Below are 17,778 nucleotides of genomic sequence, written 5' to 3'. Positions count from 1 at the left end.
TTTTTTTTTTTCTTTCAGATTCAGAAACAGGAGGAAAAACTGGCCTTCGAGCGACACCGAGAGGAGAAACAAAATGAGCACACCCAGCTTTTACTCATGAACACCTCTCATAAAGTGGATATACTGAACTCAGTTCGCTTGGTATGCTGTTCTTATTCATTGTAGTCAGTGCAATCAGTTTTTTTTTTTTTTTTGGAGCTACTCAACTGGATCTGTTTATGCTAGTCCCATGTTTGTTTCTGACCTGAGCTCTCTTTGGGACTATAAGAGTTGTCAAATTAGAAATTACCGTATTTTCTGGACCATAAGTCGCACCAGCTAAGAAATGCGCAGTGAAAAGGAAAAAAATATACCCCGGTGCAACTGATATATAAGTCGCATTTTGGTGGGAAATTTATTTGATAAAATCCAACACCAATAACAGATGTGTCTTCTTGAAAGGCAATTTAAAATGAAAATACAATAGAGACCAGCAGGCTGTGAGTACGTCTACGGTATGCTAACGTTACATGACACATAAACATATTTTACTACTTGCAGTTTGTAATCTAGAAAATATGATTTTATTTTCGGGGCCATTTTGTTCAACCCTCTTTATTTGTTTTTATATTACCGCCAATGTTGAAACACAGCGTCCTCTTGCTGTATATTCATAAAGTAACATATGGAATGATATTTTACAATGATCCCTTGTTTTTTGCAGTTAATGGGGACTTTTATGTGTATATATTTATGAGAAGTTTTAAACATGTTACTGTTCCACTGAATTATTTTTAAACAAAAAGTAGAAAAACGTTTGTCTTTATTAAATACTTCATTGAGTGAGTCCACTCAAATCCGCTCAAGCTACTCATATACACACAATGAGTGGCCACAGCAACTGTTTAACAAGTGAAACGATGATTGACGCATGCAGCGCTTTGAAGTTTCTGCTTCCAAGCATCTCTGTCAAGATCAGACCTTGACATCTGTGAGTCATTGTGAACTTTAAGTAGCTCTGTAATGTGTTAATGATTTCACACATAAGTCGTTCCGGAGTATAAGTCGCACCGCTGGTCAAACTACCGCAATTTCCCGAATATAAGGCACACCCGTGTATAATGCGCACCCCAAATTTACTTGTAAAATCTAGGGGAAATTATTCTACCCATTTATAACACGCACCCTAATTTTAGCACCAATAAATAGAAGAATACAAGAAAACAGAGCTCGTGTACAGATACAGAAATGTCATTTTACTGACTGGTGAAACACAGAACAAGCATAGCATATTGGTAGTTCAAAACATTACCATAAACTGACAATATTTACGGTAATAATATGATTTGACAACTTCTCCAATTTACCAGAATCTAGGAGAAAACGAAACAGATGTGACTTTTCTTTTAAAGGCTGCTGTATAACTTGCTCGTTTCATCATGATGAATCAATGTTTCTTCCATGGATTGATACGGTAAAATGAAAGTGAGAACGTAAGTCGGAAATCCGAGAGAGCTCATCGCTGTCGACACTGTGACATATTGGTATTCTATGTTATGTTGTTCTATGTTGTGGCACTGGTGGATCCATGCTGCTGTATTGTCATATCTATGTTGTGATTGTCTATGAGCCAGAGGGCCGCTGAGGCTAGACAAAAGAGCGCCGCATTATAGCCGGACTGTCGGCATTTAAGTTCATTGAAAGCAAGAAATAAAACGTTGAACACGGCACTCGAAGTATTCTAGTTTTTTTCAAGACAAGATAAAACAGACACGACAGTAACAATAGGAACTATTGTTATTTGGGTTAGTTGACGGACACACACAGGAAGTCTGTGTTATGTTTGTTATGGTCCGAGTTGCGGAGCTGCAATAAACGTTGATTCAAATGAGTTCAAGAAACTAAATTCTGTGCTTTATGAAGAGCGATAAAAAGCTGAATTTAACTCAGACGAAATCATTCGGCCGATCAGAGTGAAGTATTACCGAAACAAAATGGTGACGTCAGGTACCGTAATGGTCGGCAACGGATAGCCGCATACGTTTCTTCAACACAACGTGGCCGTGTCAATAAAAAAAAAATCGGTATGTATATACTGGACTGTCTCAGGAAATTAGAATATTGTGTATTCTAATTTTATGAGACAGTCCTGTATGTTGGTGCTATCGTCAACTGGATGTACAGTATATATATATATATACACAGTATATATATATATATATATATATATATATATATATATATATATATATATATATATATATATATATACAGGACTGTCTCATAAAATTAGAATACACAATATTCTAATTTCCTGAGACAGTCCAGTATATATATATATATATATATAACGTAATTTTTGGACTATAAGGTGCACCTGACTGTAAGCCGCCACCCACCAAATGTGACACAAAAACGGAATTTGTTCATAGATAAGCCACACTGGACTATAAGCCGCAGCTGTCCTCACTGTATTATGGTATATTTACACCAAAAGATATTAGCCGGTAACACTTCATCAGACAGCGGCATCATATGACGGTCAGAAGACCAAATGAACCACCATGAAGCTTTTAACCAATTGGCTGCAAAGCTTCATTGCTTCAAGAAGCTTCATTTGGCCATCACTGCTTCCTTGGGGTCAACCTTTTATGCCACCTGCTGTCAACTTTGTTGTTGTCCATCATGCCTCCTAGCATGCATTGCAGTGCAACAGATGTAAATAACAATCAAAATTCAGGTTCTTTGCTAATTATTTATTCAGTTGCTGTTCCTGTTTGTTTAAATAATTGCTAGTTGCGGTATTTGGTAAGACATTATTTGACAGTGGCGCCATAACACTGTCATTAGACAATTAGACATAATTATGACATGACACTGTCATGAGCATTAACGAATGCTTATAACAGTTATCATTCAGTTTTATTCGGCAAATGATCTCACTTTCGAATGGATGTAAAAGATCCGAGCTGGACATAAATGGAGTTGGTAACATAATTTGCTGGATGACACTTAATGACATTTGTCATAAGCATTCAGTAATGCCCATAATAGTGTCATGTCATAATTATGATGGTCTTATGACAGTCTTATGACGCTGCTGTCAAATAAAGTATTAGCAAATACCATACCAAGCAATTAATGAAACAACTGGAACAGTAAATGAATAAATAATTAGCAAAGAACATGAATTTTGATTGTTACTTACATCGGTAGTGCTGCAATGCATGCTAGGAGGCATGGGTTGCCTACTAACACAAATAAATCAACAAATAAGCCGCACTGGACTATAAGCCGCAGGATTCAAAATGAACGAAAAAAGTAGCAGCTTATAGTCCGGAAATTACGATATATATATACACATTTCTGTCTCCATCCATGTACCCGTTTATAATGCGCACCATTACAAGTTGATTTTGGGGGAAAAAAGTGTGCGTTATATTCGGGAAATTACAGTATTTTTTTTAAAAAACTGACTTGTAGTCCGAAAAATACGGTAAACAGACACGCGGAAACTAAACAGCTCACCTTTGCACCGATTTTAAAGGAACAAGAACGGCTAGAGCAGGGCGTCACCATGCAGCAGCGTGCCCAGGAGTCGGAGAGATTACTGTTGTTGGACAAAGTAAGACAAGCTGAAGACAGCATCAGCAGTCGAATCACTAACATGCTGTTGGATAACCACAGGTAGTACATTAAGGTCACTGTGGAGTTGCTTGTTCCCAATTGATAAATGACCTATATTATGTTTCGACCTCTGCAGGCAGAAAAAGAGTGCTGAGTTTCTCCAATCCATGGAAGAAGACCGGTGAGTGGAAAATAATTTCTCACAGGACGAATGAATTATTGTTTATCTTATTGATTAATATTTAAACTCGTTTTATATGGCTCTTTGAATAAAATCAGGATCCGTATGGAGCATCTGACTGCCATCACACAGGAAGAAGCTAACTCTCTGAGGAAGAGAGAGATAGCCGGTACGTAGCCTCATATGAATTCAGTTTTTGGTTAAGAATGGAAATGTGATGAGTCATACAGTGCAAATGAGTAGAAATTTGAATATTCAGTTTACAAGTCGTTTTTCAATCCATGACTTTCGGTTTTCTACTTATGTCATTAACAGGGTTTATTTGGGTCAATAAAAAGCATTAAAAGTCATTAACTGGATTTTCTCAAAATTCAGGCCTAAAAATGTTTGTGAGGCATTAAATATTTTGTAAACCTGATGGTTAAAACAACTTTTTTTTTTTCGCACCATAAGGCGCACCTTATTATAAGCCGCCATCCACCAAATTAGCCATGAAAACGGCATTTGTTCATAAAGTAGATACTAGTTATCTGGCAAATTATTTCACTTTTGAATGGATGTAAAAGATCCCAACTGGACGTAAATGGAGTTAGTAACATAATTTGCCGGATGACACTTAGGCTACGTTCATACTACAGGTCTTAATGCACGAATCCATTTTTTGTCAAATCTGTTTTTTTGGCGTGCCCGTTCAGACTGACTTTGTCCATTGAGACCGTTCAAGTATTACGCATGCGCACTAATTCGGAGTCCGACACGCGCTGAGCATGAAGACCCGCATGCGCAGAAGCATCAAAACAAATGACACACGTCATCCGCCATTCCAGGGTTTTCATATTTTGCTTTTCAAAAGGAGGACACAAATAACAGACATAAATAATCCCCGTTTAGGCTTATATTCAAAGTTTATATGGATCGATAGCATGCACGCACTGTCCGTGCATGTCACACACACACACGGTTAGTTTGCCCCGACTCTTGGCCGTGTAAGCAATGTTGAAATATTGCTTATATGGAGCAGACAGAAAACCGATCATTCTTAGGCTTATCCTCAACCCATTTTTATTTTTTATGACTGTTGTCAAGCTCAGCCCTTCCCAAAAAGCCGTGTTAACTGCAAGCTAGGCGCTAATAACGCACAGCTGCACCGGTACGGTAAGGTCTCTCTCGCTATTTGATGACGTAATTGCTGCATGAAATCCGATTTGGGAGAGTGGACAGTACAGACCGACTGTCTGGAAAAATGTGGCCCAGATCGGATTTGAACCACATACGAAAGTGACCCAGATCGGATTTGAAATGGTCCAGTTCTATGCGACTTGTCACGTTCAGACCGTCAAGTTAATGCCTCACTCGAGTCGGAAAAACACGAAAAAATCGGATTCATGCATTAAAACCTGTAGTATGAACGTAGCCTTACTGACATCTGTGATAAGCATTCAGTAATGCCCGTGATAGCGTCATGTCGTAAATATGACAGTCTTATGATGCCATTGTCAACTAAAGTGTTACCAAATACCATAACAAGGAATTTATGAAAAAACTGGAACAGTAACTGAATGAATAATTGGCACAGAACATGAATTTTAATCATTATTTACTGTATATCTGTAGTGTTGCAATGCATTCTACGAGGCATGTGTTGCCTATTAACCCAATTAAATCAACAAATAAACCGCACTGGACTATAAGCGGCAGGATGTACAATGAAGGAAAAACGTAGCGGCATATATTCCGAAAATTACGGTAGTCATAATATGTTAAATCCTCAACCGCTTATATCTGTATCGGTTTGATAACTGTATCGAATTTTTGTAGATGGACAATATTGGTTATCGGTTAAAAAGTCGTTATCAGACAACTCACAATTTGTATGTGTGAAACTACCTGCAGTCTGGCATGGGCATTAAATTAGTTTAAAGTGGCATTAAAAAGCATTAAATGAAATTTGCTGATACCTGTAGAAATGTTGATTTTAAACTTTGAGGTTAGAGGCCAATGTGTTCTTCGTAAAAAAAATACATGTCTGGAGCCCTGCTCAGGAGTCCACGGGGATCTGTGATCTACAGATATTGGACTAACATGATTTATTTGGCATAAATGGCTTAGTATTAGTTATTTGTTTGTTTTTTTTCGTTCCTGCTAACTTAACCTTGGATCACATTTATATTCTTTTAAAAATCACTTCTCCGTATCATTTGTAGCGGCTATGCAGAAGATGCTGTCTGACAACTGTGCTGTGAGCCTCCTCCAAGAAGCCAGTGACTATCGGAGAAAGAGCTTGGTGTCTGAGGCCTCCAGAAGGTTTAAAATACACATACGCATCCCATAATGATATTGCAGTTTATTCTAATTGACCAATCAAAGTGTTATGTTGTTTAATGGTCCTTTCTGGATATTTTCTAACAGTATGGAGAGTCTGGAGAAGAAGTTTGATAAGATGCTATCCATCCAAGTTTTGGACAAATCAAAAGCCATTGCTCAAATTTTACAGGAGGTATGTCTTCTGTGATCTAATAGCAGCAGTAATGGGTAGTAATGCGTTACATTTACATGAGTAACTTTTTGAGAAAAATGGACGTCTTAAAGTAGTTTTACCACGCAATACTTCTTACCTGAGTAGATTTGTTAGGAAGAAACACTACTTTTACTCCGCTTCTTTGGGCTACACTAGAGTCATTACATTTTTTCCTCTACATATTGGCTTTACAGTGGGGAGAACAAGTATTTGATACACTGCCGATTTTGCTGGTTTTCCCACTTGCAAGCCATGTAGAGGTCTGTAATTTGTATCATAAGTTCTCTTCAACTGTGAGGGACGGAATCTAATACAAAAATCCAGAAAATCACATTGTATAATTTTTTAATAATAAATTTGTATTTAACTGCATGAAATAAGTATTTGATACCTTACCAACTAGTAAATATTTCAGCTCTTAGTTCTTTTTTAAGAAGCCCTCCTGTTCTCCACTCATTACCGGATGTAACTGCACCTGTTTGAACTTATTACCTGTATAAAAGACACCTCTTCACATGCTCAAACAAACAAACTCCAACCTCTCCACAATGACCAAGACCAAAGAGCTGTGCAAGGACATCAGGGATAAAATAATAGTCCTGCACAAGGCTGGGATGGGCTACAGGAAAATAAGCAAGCAGCTTGGTGAGAAGGTAACAACTGCTGGAGCGATTATTAGAAAATGGAAGAAGTTCAAGTTGACAGTCAATGTGCCTCGTTCTGGGGCTCCATGCAAAATCTCACCTCGTGGGGCATCACTGATCATGAGGAAGGTGAGGGATCAGCGCAGAACTACACGACAGGACCTTGTCAATGACCTGAAGAGAGCTGGAACCACAGTCTCGAAGAAAACCATCGGAAACACATTACGCCGTCATGGATTAAGATCCTACAGCGCACGCAAGGTCCCGCTGCTGAAGCCAGTGCATGTCCAGACACGTCTGAAGTTTGCCACTGACCATCTGGATGATCCAGAGGAGCAATGGGAGAATGTCATGTGGTCGGATGAGACCAAAATTGAAATTTTTGGTCCAAACTCTGCTTGTCGTGTTTGGAGGAAAAAGAAGGATGAGTACAACCCCAAGAACACCATCCCAACCGTGAAACATGGAGGAGGAAACATCATTTTTTGGGGCTGCTTCTCTGCCAAGGGTACAGGACAACTGCACCGTATTGAGGGGAGGATGGATGGGGCTATGTATCACCAGATCTTGGCTGACAACCTCCTTCCTTCAGTGAGAGCCCTGAAGATGGGTCTTCCAGCATGACAACGACCCAAAGCACACAGCCAAGGCAACTAAAGAGTGGCTCCGTAAGAAGCATCTTAAGGTCCTGGAGTGGCCTAGCCAGTCACCAGATCTGAACCCGATAGAAAATCTATGGAGGGAGCTGAAAGTACGTGTTGCCCGGCAGCAGCCCCGAAACCTGAAGGCTCTGGAGAAGATCTGCATGGAGGAGTGCGCCAAAATCCCTGCTGAAGTGTGTGCAAACCTTGTCAAGGAATACAGGAAACATTTGGTATCTGTAAAAGCAAACAAAGGTTTCTGTACCAAATATTAACTTTGATTTATGTGATGTATCAAATACTTATTTCATGCAATTAAATGCAAATTTATTATTTGAAAATCATACACCGTGATTTTCAGTTTTTTTTGTATTAGATTCCGTCCCCCACAGTTGAAGAGAACTTATGATACAAATTACAGACCTCTACATGCTTTGCAAGTGGGAAAATCAGCAAAATCGGCAGTGCATCAAATACTTGTTCTCCCCACTATATATCTGCTAGAGATGCTGACAGTAGCTGTCTCACTTTCACCAATGAGACGTCACACCAATAACCACATGACGCCATTATAGTAATCAGAGGTAACTACGTTTTTCTCTACTAGAAGATCATGCTCTTTGGACGTTTGATTTTTCAAGTGTTGTTCTGTTCTGAATTCGAGGATTTTTGTGTCATCTTTTTGGCCTAATATGGTAATGTAATAGATTATAGTACAGTATAAGAATAGCAGTTCATATAGATGAAGTTGTGCTGAGAAAAAAAAAGATACCATTGTTTTCAAAAACTGGACATTGTAAGCATTTACTCACAATGTTACTCCTCAATTGAGTATTCTTTTTAATGAGTACTTTTTTACTTGTACTTGAGTAAAACATTAGATGGCTACTTTGGGTTTTACTTGAGAAATATATTTTTTTAAGTAACGCTACTCTTACTTGAGTAAAATTTTTGGCTGCTCTTCCCACCTCTGGTACCAATCATACAGTGGTATGAAAAAATCTTATGGAATTTCTCACATTTTCCGCATAAAATCCCCATCAAATGTGATCTGATCTTTGTCAAAATCACACAGATGTAAAAACAGCTTTAACTAATACCACCCAATTATTTATAGGTTTTCGTATTTTAATGAGGATAGCATGTAAACAATGACAGAAGAAGCAGGGGGATAAGTAAGTGAACCCTTAGACTTTAAGAGCAATTGAAACCAATTTTTACCAAACATTTTAAATCAGGTGTCTGCCCAATCACTGATGAGTGGTTTAAAGTGCCCTGCTCACGATAAAACACACCTGGTAAGAATTGTCTTGATGAGAAGCATTGTATGATGCGCATCATGGCTCGGTCAAAAGAGCTGGCTGAAGACCTGCGATTAAGGATTGTTGATTTGTATAAAGCTGAGAAAGGATACAAAACCATCTCTAAAAGTCTGAATCGACAGTCAGAGAAGTTGTCTACAAATGGAGAGAGTTTGGCACTGTCGCTTCTCTCCCAAGGAGTGGCCGTCCACCAAAGATGATGCCAAGAGTTCAGCGCAGAATACTCAGAGAGGTAAAAAAAGAACCCTGGAGTGTCTGCTAAAGACTTACAGAAATCACTGGCACTGTCCAATATCTATGTGCAGACATCAACTATATGTAAAACTATGGCCAAGAATGGTGTTCATGGGAGGACTCCACGGAGGAAGCCACTGCTGTCTAAAAAAACATTGTTACATTTTTTTTATGTTCACAAAAAGGCACTTGGACACTCCACAGAATTTTGGTGAAAATATTTTGTGGACTGATGAAACCAAAGTTGAATTTTTTGGGAGTAACACATAACGTCATGTGTGGAGGAAAAATGGAACTGTTACCAACATCAACACCTCATCCCCACTGTGGAGCATGGTGGAGGGAGCATCAGGATTTGGGGCTGTCTTGCTGCCTCAGGGCCTGGACAACTTGCACTTATTAATGGAAGAATGAATTTGAACGTTTTGCAGGAAAACCTGAGGCCATCTGGCAGAAAGTTCAAGCTAAAAAAAGGATGGATGTTGCAACAAGACAATGATTCAAAACACAGAAGTAAATCAACTTCAGAGTGGTTTGAGAAGAACAACAGCATGTTCTGGATTGGCCAAAGTCCAGACTTGAACCCCATTGAGATGCAGTGGCATGAGCTAAAGACAGTGATTCATACCAGACATCTTAGGAATCTGACAGAACTACAGCAGTTTTGCAAAGAAGAATGGGCCAAGATTAGTGCTAATCGATGTGCCAGACGGATCTGCAGCTACAGGAAGTGTCTGGTTGAAGTTATTGCTGCAAAAAGGGGGGGGGCACAAAATAATTAATTTGATGGTTCACTTACTGTACTTATTTTCCCCTCTTCTGTCATTGTTTGCATACTGTCCTCATTAGAATATGAAAACCTCTAAATGTTTGGTTGTTGTTAGTGAAAGCAGACACTGTTTTTTCATCTGTGTGATTTTGGCAAAGATCAGATCACATTTGATGATGATTTTATGCAGAAATGTGACAAATTCCAAAAGGTTCAGATACTTTTTCTTACCACCATATTTTTCTACAAATTCAGTCTCGTTTGACTTTTTTCTCTCCAGATGGAATTGAATTGAGACAGTTGAGCTTTGTGATCACCGATGTCTTCTATTTGAACTGTTTAGGAGGAGATGCAAAAAGCCGCATTCCAAGCGCTGCAGTTACAGAAAGACTCTGTCCACGGTTACATCCGCAACCAGGTCTGTATTAAGAGTTGCCGATGGGTGGAATGAGGTGCAAACCTGCCTGAACACGATGGGATTTCTTTTTAGCTCACACACAAGGATGTGGGTGGAGTCTTTAATGGCCATGTAACAAGATACTAGAATAACTCTACTTCAAAATATCTTATTGTGTTACTGCATGCAGATGCTGCAAACATGTTGATATGCTCCTTGGTCCACCATAGGTTGCTAATTGCCTCACCTCCCAACATTAACAGTGCCTCAAGTAGACTATATAAGATATTTAATCAATAAATCAATCATTCCATGAACCCATCATGTTTGCCATTCCCAGCATGCTGCTTCTCCCTGCTCGCTTCATGTTGCTTTTCCACTGTTCCAGATCAAGCTTATTGAGGCTGAATTAATGCAGCTGACTAAACTGGAAGTTAAAAGACGCAATCTGGATGCTGAGAACCTTCAGGTAGGTGTCACCGCTCTATTTTCATTTGCCTACACTCATCTACTTACCTTGTATTTTTTTTCTGTACCGACTGCATAATTTTGTTATAGTTTGCTTCCTTGTTCACACACATGTAACGAATCAATCTAAATCATAGTGCATTTTAGGGATGTCCCGATCCAGGTTTTTGCACTTCCGATCCGATACCGATACTGGCCGTTACCGATACCGACCTATCTGAGCATGTGTTAAAGTTTAAAGTTATTTAGCCTCCTTACTTAGTTGTCAGACACATGTTGAAAAAGGTTTTAGTACTCTTGATAACAACTAGCCAGCTGAATTAGGTGAGTTTGAATAACACACAACGGTTGGTAACAAGAAACTGACCTGTTTATTCAGTGACAAACACAAAACATTACTGGACTGTCTCAGAAAATTAGAATACAAAATATTCTAATTTTCTGAGACAGTCCTGTACATTAATCCACCATTTAAAGCAGGGGTGTCCAAACTTTTTGCAAAGGGGACCAGATTTGGCGTGGTAAAAATGTGGGGGGCCGACCTTGGCTGACGTCCTTTACATAGAACAATATACAGGACTGTCTCAGAAAATTAGAATATTGTGTATTCTAATTTTCTGAGACAGTCCAGTATAAATGATAGAGGCGTGCGAAATTTCCGATTCTTAGATTATTCGCGATTCGGCCGTTGAAGATTCGAGAACGATTCAGAAATATCCAAATTCCGATTATTGAATTATACCAGGTAAAGTGGAAGTAAAACACAGTCAGCGCGGTCTTTGGGACGCAATGAGGAACGGACCGAGAGTAAATATCACGTTCAACTCATGCCGCTAGACAACAAAACAATCATACCTGACTGCAGCTGACAGCCGCTACAAACAACGCCCATTTGCTAGTTGCTACAAACATATGGCTACTGTAGATATCATATATATGTAGCACTAGATGCAAATTGACAGACGACGTCAGTGTTAGACCTTGTATTATTGAACAGAAATGCGAAATGACAGACTTTTCAACGTAAGTAAACAGCCGCCATCTTAAAGCAGTAGACCTCTCTAGAAGGCTCTGTTGTAGCGAACCTAATTAACTTTTTATCTAAAATACTCCCAAATCGGCAGAATCTTGTCTTGAATCAATCTTTAAATGATGAAATAGTTTTAAAACTTTGACAAAAGTAGACAGAAGGGAAATTATGGATTAACGGGAGCAGTTTTAACAACTTTAACGGTTGATTCACAACATTAAATTAATTGAATGTAGTTTAAAGCTGCTGATACTGAATGGGGACTGGAGTTTTTTATTTACTGTTATTTTTTGTATATTTGTTTACTGTTATATGTTAACATGATACTGAAATAGTAGTTTGGTTTAGCCTGAGAGGATTTTTGAACAATTTTAGAAGTAATGTACAAAATATTAAAAAAAAAAAAAAAAAAAAAAAAAAAAAAAAAAGGAGGGGGGTGCCTCAATAATCATTTTATAATTGAATCAGAGCCTCTGAATCGTAATCGAATCGTTAGGTGCCCAAAGATTCCCAGCTCTAATAAATACCACACAGAAATGGCATAGTCAGTCAGTAAAACGTGCAAATAATTTTCTAAACTGTCTTAAAAAAGCAAAACACACCAACAACCTCAGTGGAAAATCCCACAAATCCCCCAAGCTATTAGATGCTTTTAATGTTTCGTGCATTAGTTACAAAAATTGTATAAAAAGCCTCTCAGGTTTAAATAAACGACTATTTCAGTATCAAGTTAACATTTTAAAACAGTAAATAAAATACTCAAGTCCCCATTCTGTATCAGCAGCTTTAAACTATATTCAATTCATTTAATTTTGCGAATCAACTGTTAAAGTCGTTATTCCATAATTTCCCTTCTGTCTACTTTCGACATGTCCATCCATCCATTATCTTCCGCTTGTTCCGGGGTCGGGTCGCGGGGGCAGCAGCTTTAACAGGGAAGCCCAGACTTCCCTCTCCCCAGCCACTTCAACCAGCTCCTTCGGCGGGATCCCAAGGCGTTCCCAGGCCAGCCGAGAGACATAGTCTCTCCAGCGTGTCCTGGGTCGTCCCCGGGGCCTCCCGCCGGTGGGACATGCCCGGAACACCTCTCCAGGGAGGCGTCCGGGAGGCATCCGAACCAGATGCCCGAGCCACCTCAGCTGGCTCCTCTCTACGCGGAGGAGTAGCGGCTCGACGCCGAGTCCCTCCCGGATGACCGAGCTTCTCACCCTATCTCTAAGGGAGAGCCCGGACACCCTGCGGAGGAAACTCATTTCGGCCGCTTGTATCCGGGATCTTGTTCTTTCGGTCACGACCCAAAGCTCGTGACCATAGGTGAGGGTAGGAACGTAGATCGACTGGTAAATCGAGAGCTTTGCCTTTCGGCTCAGCTCCTTCTTCACCACTACGGACCGGTGCAGCGTCCGCATTACTGCAGACGCCGCACCGATTCGCCTGTCGATCTCCCGCTCCCTCCTACCGTCACTCGTGAACAAGACCCCAAGATACTTGAACTCCTCCACTTGGGGCAGGATCTCATCCCCGACCCGGAGAGGGCACTCCACCCTTTTCCGACTGAGGACCATGGTCTCGGATTTGGAGGTGCTGATCTTCATCCCAACCGCTTCACACTCAGCTGCGAACCGCTCCAGTGAGAGTTGGAGGTCACGGCTTGATGAAGCCAACAGCACTAAATCATCTGCAAAAAGCAGAGATTCAATGCTGAGGTCACCAAACCGGACCCCCTCAACGCTTCGGCTGCGCCTAGAAATTCTGTCCATAAAAGTTATGAACAAAATCGGTGACAAAGGGCAGCCTTGGCGGAGTCCAACCCTCACTGGGAACGAATTCGACTTACTGCCGGCAATGCGGACCAGACTCTGACACCGGTCGTACAGGGACCGAACAGCCCTTACCAAGGGGCTCGGTACCCCGTACTCCCGGAGCACCCTCCACAGGATTCCCCTGGGCACACGGTCGAACGCCTTCTCCAAATCCACAAAACACATGTAGACTGGTTGGGCGAACTCCCATGCACCCTCGAGGACCCTGCTGAGGGTGTAGAGCTGGTCCACTGTTCCACGGCCGGGACGAAAACCACACTGCTCCTCCTGAATCCGAGATTCGACTTCCCGACGGACCCTCCTCTCCAGCACCCCTGAATAGACTTTACCGGGGAGGCTGAGGAGTGTGATTCCTCTATAATTGGAACACACCCTCCGGTCCCCCTTTTTAAAAAGGGGGACCACCACCCCGGTCTGCCAATCCAGAGGCACTGTCCCCGATGTCCACGCGATGTTGTAGAGGCGTGTCAGCCATGACAGCCCTACAACATCCAGAGCCTTTAGGAACTCCGGGCGGATCTCATCCACCCCCGGGGCCTTGCCACCGAGGAGCTTACCAACCGCCTCAGTGACTTCAACCCCAGAGATCGAAGAGCCCACCTCAGAGTCCCCAGACTCTGCTTCCTCAAAGGAAGGCGTGTCGGTGGAATTGAGGAGGGCTTCGAAGTATTCTCTCCACCGACTCACGACGTCCCGAGTCGAGGTCAGCAGTACACCATCTTCACTATACACAGTGTTAATAGTGCACTGCTTTCCTCTCCTCAGACGCCGGATGGTGGACCAGAATTTCCTCGAAGCCATCCGGAAGTCGTTTTCCATGGCCTCACCGAACTCCTCCCATGTCCGAGTTTTTGCCTCGGCGACTGCCGAGGCCGCAGTCCGCTTGGCCAGCCGGTACCTGTCAGCTGCCTCCGGAGTCCCACAGGCCAAAAAGGCCCGATAGGCCTCCTTCTTCAGCTTGACGGCATCCCTTACCGCTGGTGTCCACCAGCGGGTTCGGGGATTGCCGCCACGACAGGCACCAACCACCTTACGGCCACAGCTCTGATCGGCCGCCTCAACAATGGAGGTGCGGAACATGGCCCACTCGGACTCAATGTCCCCCACCTCCCCCGGGACAAGGGAGAAGTTCTGCCGGAGGTGGGTGTTGAAACTCTTTCTGACAGGGGATTCTGCCAGACGTTCCCAGCAGACCCTCACAATACGTTTGGGCCTGCCAGGTCTGGCCAGCATCTTCCCCCGCCATCGGAGCCAACACACCACCAGGTGGTGATCAGTTGACAGCTCCGCCCCTCTCTTCACCCGAGTGTCCAAAACATGCGGCCGCAAGTCCGATGACACGATTACGAAGTCGATCATCGAACTGCGGCCTAGGGTGTCCTGGTGCCAAGTGCACATATGGACACCCCTATGTTTGAACATGGTGTTCGTTATAGACAAACCGTGACGAGCACAGAAGTCCAATAACAGAACACCACTCGGGTTCTGATCGGGGGGGCCGTTCCTCCCAATCACGCCCCTCCAGGTCTCACTGTCATTGCCCACGTGAGCGTTGAAGTCCCCCAGTAGAACGAGGGAGTCCCCAGAGGGGGCGCTCTCTAGCACACCCTCCAAGGACTCCAAAAAGGGTGGGTATTCTGAACTGCTGTTCGGTGCATAAGCACAAACAACAGTTAGAACCCGTCCCCCCACCCGAAGGCGGAGGGAGGCTACCCTCTCGTCTACCGGGGTAAACCCCAACGTACAGGCGCCAAGCCGGGGGGCAATAAGTATGCCCACACCTGCCCGGCGCCTCTCACCATGGGCAACTCCAGAGTGGAAGAGAGTCCAACCCCTCTCGAGAGGATTGGTACCAGAACCCAAGCTGTGTGTGGAGGAGAGTCCGACTATATCTAGTCGGAACTTCTCTGCCTCACACACCAGCTCAGGCTCCTTCCCTGCCAGAGAGGTGACATTCCATGTCCCAAGAGTTAGCTTCAGCAGCTGGGGGTCGGACCGCCAAGGCCCCCGCCTTTGGCTGCCGCCCAACTCCCTACGCACCCGACCCCTTTGGCCCCTCCCACAGGTGGTGAGCCCATGGGAAGGGGAACCCACGTTGCCTTTTCGGGCTGAGCCCGGCCGGGCCCCATGGGGACAGGCCCGGCCACCAGACGCTTGCCTTCGACATGTGAATGTTTTAAAACTGTTTTGAAGATAGATTCAAGTCAAGATTTTGCCGATTTAGGAGTATTTTAGATAAAAAGTTGATTAGGTTCGCTTGGAAGGTTCACAACAGCCTACTAGGGAAGTCTTCTGCTTTAAAATGGCGGCTGTTTACTAACGCATCTGGTTTTCAATACTTCAATGTTGCTAACGCAGTTGAGTCTGTTGTTTAGCATGTAGTTCTATATACATATGATATCTATTATCTCCAGTAAAACGTTGTTGGCGTAGTTTGTAGCGGCTGTCAGCAGCAGTCAGGTGTTCTTGTGTTTTTTATCCAGCGGCATGAGTTGAGCTAAAGCCGTGAGTTGAGGATTGGCATTACCCGGGTCTATGACAAGCATTTTGTTTACTTTCGGGACGCAATGCGGTCCGTTTCTCATTGCGTCCCGCGCTGTGTGTTAGTTCCGCTTTACTTGACATATTTCAATAATCGGAATTTGGATGTTTGTGAATCGTTCTCGAATCTTCCATGGCCGAATCGCTCAAGGATGTAATGACGGCTGGGCATGTTGTACCGTGGTTCTAGTGTTGGATGGTGCGTCTTTACTCACGTGAGATAATGGCTCGTCATCCAGAATGAATTTTTCGGCAATGACACTTGTTATTCCCTGGGCTTTGGGACTGTCGAGTGCCAGTTTGTCACGCATAGCAAATGTTTCTGCAAGTGTTAGTTGTGTAGGACCTTTCCTTTTGTCTGACATAACATAGTTGGTGAATTCATAACATGTGTAAGTGTTCTGTTAACAAACTGACACTTGAGCTGCCTATAAAAGGGAAATTAAATTTCTATGTTAAATCTCCCAAGCCCCCAGGATAAATTTGAGTCAAATATTCATTTATTTAATATAAAACTGAACCGCAGAGGGTTCAAAGAGCCGCGAAATGCCAACCCCTTCTTTTGACCTTCTGTCATAAAATGTGGAAAATATTCTGTGTTTTGCTACTCAAGCTTAATTAACTCATTGGCTGCCATTGACAGCGCTCAACGTCCAATCCATTTGAAGTGGGAGTGCTGGCAGCAAATGAACAAATGTTTATTTTTGTCGCTAATGACAAACTCATTTCAGAGCCACATGATTGGATGTCCAGCGTTGTTAATGGCACTGAAAGAAGAGTTATTAACATTTTTTGGTAAATTTGAAATGGTGAATTTACACTTTTGGAACATTCCTTTGCTTTTGTGTATGTTGTGTGCGTCCCTGCAGGAAGTGCTAGTGGACCAGCGCACGGCTCTTGGTGATTTGTTGCAGCAGCTGCTGAAACAGAAGCACCAGCGAGAACAAGAACTGCTGCAAGTTCTGGTGAGCATACACATCTTTAACACCTAAGCCTATTTTGGCCGAATTTTCATACATTTGATGTTGCCTTTATATTTCAAAGAAAAAAATGTTTACAATGGCCAAGTTGGGTCCCTTTTTTCAGGACACCTTGAACTTCATGTCCAAACTGTTGTTTTTTTCACTGACCAATTATAATCCACATTTTGGACCCAAAAAGACAAGAAAATCGCACATCATTTTTTCAAAATTTGTAATGTTGATGTCCCATTGACAACCAAACATGCTCGACCAAACATTTTGAAGCTTGATAATATTTATTCTACTTGTTAGGATAAACATTCAATAGAAAAAAATAAGATTGAATAGTTTTATGTTTGACAATTCAACACAAACAGCAAGTATGGTCATAGGCGTTTATGGCCTTTACACATACTATGATCAAAACGGGTTATATACAGTGAAAAATAGTGAGAAAAAAATATATATATATATTATCTAACACAAAAAGGGTTTGGAGGATATCTCTTTGAGAAATTAGGTATTATACCCATCACCTTATCTAAAGTATATATGTACATGCAACCAAACTTCTTGAACACTCATCTTTATGAAAATTGAAAAGATTATAGTGAAGAAAAATATATATAACATTGAAAAAAA

General features: G+C 42.0%; 1 protein-coding gene across 2 annotated transcripts in view; it reads left to right on the top strand.

The window, feature by feature from the left end:
• lrsam1 (leucine rich repeat and sterile alpha motif containing 1) overlaps positions 1 to 17,778 on the top strand; it is a 43,745-nt gene that overhangs the window by 13,392 nt on the left and 12,575 nt on the right. For both annotated transcript variants that reach the window (XM_057819271.1, XM_057819272.1), the window contains exons 12-20: positions 19 to 141; positions 3,527 to 3,666; positions 3,743 to 3,787; positions 3,886 to 3,956; positions 5,992 to 6,091; positions 6,197 to 6,284; positions 10,259 to 10,333; positions 10,701 to 10,781; positions 17,044 to 17,139. In XM_057819271.1, coding sequence (XP_057675254.1) covers positions 19 to 141; positions 3,527 to 3,666; positions 3,743 to 3,787; positions 3,886 to 3,956; positions 5,992 to 6,091; positions 6,197 to 6,284; positions 10,259 to 10,333; positions 10,701 to 10,781; positions 17,044 to 17,139 — 819 coding nt within the window. The remainder of the gene's footprint in view (positions 1 to 18; positions 142 to 3,526; positions 3,667 to 3,742; positions 3,788 to 3,885; positions 3,957 to 5,991; positions 6,092 to 6,196; positions 6,285 to 10,258; positions 10,334 to 10,700; positions 10,782 to 17,043; positions 17,140 to 17,778) is intronic.

The sequence above is a fragment of the Corythoichthys intestinalis genome, chromosome 17, assembly GCF_030265065.1.
Source record: "Corythoichthys intestinalis isolate RoL2023-P3 chromosome 17, ASM3026506v1, whole genome shotgun sequence".
Taxonomy (NCBI): domain Eukaryota; kingdom Metazoa; phylum Chordata; class Actinopteri; order Syngnathiformes; family Syngnathidae; genus Corythoichthys; species Corythoichthys intestinalis.
The sequence above is the reverse complement of the archived record's forward strand: the minus strand, read 5'-3'. Positions and strand labels throughout refer to the sequence as shown.